General features: G+C 46.0%; 1 protein-coding gene across 1 annotated transcript; it reads right to left on the reverse strand.

Moving 5' to 3' along the window:
• Window positions 1-3,019: 3,019 nt before the first annotated feature.
• Window positions 3,020-3,631, reverse strand: LOC108779816 (uncharacterized). Its single transcript, XM_018547322.1, has one exon. It carries the CDS (start codon window positions 3,629-3,631, stop codon window positions 3,020-3,022), a length of 612 nt encoding a protein of 203 aa, XP_018402824.1.
• Window positions 3,632-4,362: the final 731 nt, after the last annotated feature.

Raw genomic sequence — 4,362 nt, forward strand, 5'->3', positions numbered from 1 at the left:
GCCGCCGCCGCCGTTGTCGCCGCCGCCGCCGCCGCTGTCGCCGCCGTCACTGTCGCCCGCGCCGCCGCCACCACCGCCAGGATGTCTATTGCAAAAAGCGAACGAAAGAAAACATAAATAATCACGTTCAAATGAGATAGGGAGGCGAAGGAAGAAGAAGAAGAATAAGTAGATAAATAATTTTTTTTACTTACTGCGGCACACTCCCCCGGTTGATTCAATCAACCTCCTCCAATTCAGCCGCCAACTCCTCATACAGGTTGACGAGGAGGTAGAATAGCTCCACCTCGTCGTCCACCTGCATGAGATGCAGGCCAAAGCGGATGAGGTCGTCGGGGTCGACCTGATCGACGTCAATTATCGGGAAGGGGGGAGAATCGTCCTCCTCGTCGACGTTCTCCTCGTCGACGTTCTCCTCCTCGTTGTTCACCTCCTCCTCCTCCCCTTCCTCCTCGTCATCATCGCCGTTGTCTTCTTCCTCCACAACAACCGCCACCGCCTCCTCCTCTTCCTCTTCCTTTCCGAAAAAGGAAGGTTTTATGGGTTCCAGTTGCTTCATTTTTTTTTTTTTTTTTTTAAGTACTTACACAAGCGCGCACTCACACTTATTATTCTTAGTATTCTTAGTTTATAACTCTCGCCTCCAAATAATTTAATATTTTTATACGGTTTACGTTAAAGACGTGATCTGACCGTGTCAACCTCTAAAAATATTAAAACAAAAAGCTTTATCCACTGTGCGTCGTCACGCTGCACGAACTGACATTCAGTGTGCCATACAATAGAATACTGACGCTGAAAAGCATTCGTCGCTAAGGCGAAGCCTAGGATTGACCCATAGGCAATTAATTTGGTGAAAAATGATCTGACACTTGAAGAGGCTCTGCGGTAAGTAGAGCTGTTTGTGTAAACAGAGCGATAGCGCGTAGAGGCATAGGATTCATCGAGCACACATTCGTTTCTTCGGTAGGAGAGTAAAGAAAGTACGCATAAAATAATGGATACAAAGAATTTATATTCATATATTTTTTTTTATACAGTAATTTTTTCTTACGTATTAAAAACTAAAGCCAAGAGCTCGCAATCGACGAGCTGACGTTTGTCGAAGATATCGCTCTCGCGTATAGCGTTCGCGACGTTGGAGAAGCGCGTATACTTGGCATCGACCGTATCAACGAGTCGGGCTAATCGTTCGAACGTTACGTCGATGCATCCGTCGAGATCGAACATTCGGCGCAGCGTCGATTCGATCATCGTCATGTGTACGGTCGAAGATTCGAGTCGTACGAGCGTAACGTCGTTATGCGTGCAGATTCTGATCGTTAGCGGTCCAACGTTTATAAAATTGTCCTTGTACTCGTTCCGCAGCAATTTGTAGATATTCCATCGCTGCTCGTAGAGACCTTTCCACGTTTCGAGAGACAACGACAGTTCGCGTCCGCAATGGTCTCCCAGAACGATCTCCACGTAACTCGGTGGATCAACGTTGATTGCAATTTCCAAAAACTTGTAGCCAGTAGCGGTCAGGTCGTATCGTCGACTCAGTATACGCACCGCGCGACGCTTTATCCTGTAATAACGCAATTACATGCATAATGTTATAGGAAGAAAAGTGTTTTTTTCTATATAGAATATTAAAACTTACGCGTCGGGTTCCTTCTTCGGTTCGCTCTCTGTGGCGGAGTTAAAGCGAAACATTTTTGATCCGTTCGTGCAAGCGAATATAGCAAGACTGATCACATCGGCGTATTAAATTGATTGTAATACTTCTGTAATTAAAGAGAGGGGGGTAAATCGAAGAGAGAGGGGGTAAATTCTCTTTCCGAAAACCTGTCGCGACAAGTTTTTTATCGCAACTTTCTATGTATTCTTTCTACCGCGAATTCATCTACATACATTATTGTTTATATTTTTATGATGTATTATCTTTTGATGACGTGTTGTTTCCTGCTTTTTTCTTCAATGGCGGGGGAGGTGGGGGAATTCGGGGACGTTCGTATTTATTTTTTGACGATGATGAAGACGTCGGCTCATAAGTCGTATCTGTCGACGTATTTTCTGTAGGCCAATTACAATATCTTTGGCTTTTCGTCGAAGATGTATTTTTCCACGTATTTTCTTGAGGCAACTCCCAATAATATTTTTGATTTGAAGATGTATCCTTCGACGGAGACGATTCCCAATATCTTTGATTTTTCTTCGATGGTGGGGGGCTCGGTGGGCACAGCGGCTCGCGATCGTCGTCTAACCGACGGTATCCCTTGAGCTTGGTCCACTTTCGATGCAGATAATCGTTTACTCGGTCCATGCCGTAACGCTCGTAAGATTACGATTGAATGAAAGAGCTTTACGCACTGTCTATATATATATACTGTCTACGCGTTTATACATACATACATACTTACATACTAAGTACATGTATAGGAAAAGAGAGAATACACGATAAATACGTTACATAATTTTTATTTTAAAAAATTTCTTTGCAACCACCAATTACATATTTTGAATACATTTTGTAAAGCGCAATTGTTAGCGTGATATCCACATCGCATAGTATCAGTGGCATCTATATCGGTTAAAGATTTTATGTCTTCGTAAACTGCATCCAGGGTCTCGATGTGCACGCGTTCGTCCAGAAGCAAGTCTCGCAACCACGTTCGTTTCTCACGTCCCTTGACGTACACCACAGCATCCTCCTCCTCGCGTACAGCACTCGTAATCAGGCGTTTCGCCTCGCTGTACGAGGTCGTCCCGTCCGTCCATCGCAATCCATGGTGATAGGCAATCAACCAGGAAGCGCAAGACCTGTCGGATCTTGTCAAAAATCTCCATGGTACGGGATTCGTAAAAATGTAGTGCGTGAGTACGGTCCCGTGTTTCAGTATCGCCACTTCCTTCACGATGAATCTCTCGTTGACGATGAAACCTTGCAGATCCACGAACGTCGGTACACGCATGTCATCGAGATGAAGAAGACTGCGAACGATGTCGACGTATCGTAGATTTTTATATCGCGCGCTTAGATGATTTTGCGCACAACGTTGGTCAGCGGGTTATACTCGACCACGCGATCGTGTATGATGAGACAGTACGCGGTAGTATTCGCGGGTACGTTCTCCTTGAACTCAAATTCCATTCGCACGTCCACGGTCGCGCTCTTGACCGATTCGTTCTGTCGAGAGCAATCGATGATTACGAACGGACCGTTCGTTAAAAAAGTCGTAACGGTGAGATTCGGTTCGAGATACTCGTATCCGTAGTAACCCTTGCAGAAACGCGCGTACATGTCGTACAGAATCGCCCATTTGTTTTTAGTGAAATCCAGATTCAAGTCGTCGTACGGATAACATTCCGAGTTCAGGTAGAGTTTCACGTTGGTCAATTTACAGTCGTCGAATCGGCTCGTATCCTCGGACATCTTCTTTCGATCCGTTTGCAGAGCAAAGATGACGTATCGCGGTTTTTCCAGCTGAGTCGCAGTTTTCATAGCCCAGGAATGCTTCGTCGTATTCGGTAAAAGCGGGTACTCGTACAGATCCCACGAGCGAAAAGGCATGCTCAGGTATCGTCCATTCTCCAAGGCCCGTAGCATCGACAGCTTATTTATCTCGCTCAATACCACGTGCGGCATTCGCCATTGGATCTTGAACAGTTAAAGCTTCGGCTTCACCGTCCAATTTCCCAACAGACAATTCACGTCGTTGCGCGCTCGTATCAGAATCAACTCGTGACGAGCGTTGATCACCACGCGTCTGTAATCCTCGCAGAATCCCAGTAGCACGTTGAGCGGTACGCAGAAATTAAAGTATCCATCAGCCTCAGTCTGCGGATCCCAGCCAGCGTTTCGCAGAATAACGCTTTTGTCGGATGACACCGTCACGTAGTTTTTGAGCGTGCTAGTTACACCCACGTTTCTGTTGCTATCAATCTCCACGCCGTTGAGTTCGTAGCGAATCTCATCGAACATGAAAGCGACGCAATTATTTCCCAGTGCCACGTCGGCGTTCGGTACCACTTTGGTCTTTGCCAATTTTCCTTCGATGTACAGAAAACTTTCATACGGCAGCGTGTACAGATCTTGTTGTTGTATTGGTATTCGTATCTCATCGCTGTGTCCAAACGTCGTGTTGGCGAACGGGTTGTACGTGTGAGTCTCGATCTTGACGATGCGATCGTCGAAGACTGGCTCGTCCTTGACGTTCAGAATGTCGGTCATCTTTTTCAAAAGTTGCGCACCGCGAATCCTAGAGATTTTAAAAACTCAACGTTCGATGCACTGAGCCTCTTGTTCCTCTTTTTGATGCGTTCGGATGAGCGAGTACTGTCGAGCGGCGCGAAGGATACGTTATCTGTCTGCTGGTT

Source organism: Cyphomyrmex costatus, unplaced genomic scaffold (genome assembly GCF_001594065.2).
Source record: "Cyphomyrmex costatus isolate MS0001 unplaced genomic scaffold, Ccosl1.0 scaffold631, whole genome shotgun sequence".
NCBI lineage: Eukaryota > Metazoa > Arthropoda > Insecta > Hymenoptera > Formicidae > Cyphomyrmex > Cyphomyrmex costatus.

Coding starts and splice junctions, on each gene's coding strand:
- LOC108779816 (XM_018547322.1), bottom strand. CDS start 3,631: ATGCCGCACGTGGTATTGAGCGAGATAAATAAGCTGTCGATGCTACGG.